General features: G+C 58.0%; 1 protein-coding gene across 1 annotated transcript in view; it reads left to right on the forward strand.

Annotated features, from left to right (window-relative positions):
* The window catches only part of LOC113214806 (zwei Ig domain protein zig-8), a 75138-nt gene extending 74807 nt beyond the window's left edge, over nt 1-331 (forward strand). Inside the window, exon 5 of the mRNA XM_052265979.1 lies at nt 186-331. Within this exon, the coding sequence (XP_052121939.1) occupies nt 186-331 (146 nt within the window). The remainder of the gene's footprint in view (nt 1-185) is intronic.
* The last annotated feature ends 210 nt before the right edge of the window (nt 332-541 follow it).

The raw sequence follows: 541 nt of genomic DNA on the forward strand, positions 1-541 counted from the left end.
GGGGGGGGCACCTAGTGGTGGGTCCGCAGGTGTTCGTCCGACTGCGGTTAGGAGGAAGCAGCGAGCGCTTACCCGCGCCGCTACACTGCACCACCCCGTCTGCAGGATTACACTCTCAGGAAATGCTTTGCCTTATTGACAGATTGTTTGTTCTCGTGCATTAACGCTGACGCCGTGCCCCGCAGGCGGCGGCGTGTGGGTGCTGTCCATCCTCAACGCGACGGTCCGGGACGCGGGCCTGTACACGTGCGAGCTCAACACCACGCCCCTGCAGCGGTCGTTCCACGAGCTGATCGGTGAGTACCGCCTCCTGCCTGACCCGAGCCCTTGACCCTTAACGCGCGGCCGTGGCCTTGACTTGACCTGCCTGTGACCCCCAGCACACCACCCGGTTTGGGCCCGGGAGGAAAAAAAAATAACGCTACGTACTTCAAAGGCGCAGGAAAAACAAAATGCTCAGGAAAATAATTTTTGTACCCCCTGGATGGGTGGTAACAGCTTGTTTTTTGTTTTTTTTCTGCTCTTTTTGAGAGCGAGAAGC

The sequence above is a fragment of the Frankliniella occidentalis genome, unplaced genomic scaffold (genome assembly GCF_000697945.3).
Source record: "Frankliniella occidentalis isolate FOCC.00 unplaced genomic scaffold, Focc_3.1 Scaffold33, whole genome shotgun sequence".
NCBI classification, from domain to species: domain Eukaryota; kingdom Metazoa; phylum Arthropoda; class Insecta; order Thysanoptera; family Thripidae; genus Frankliniella; species Frankliniella occidentalis.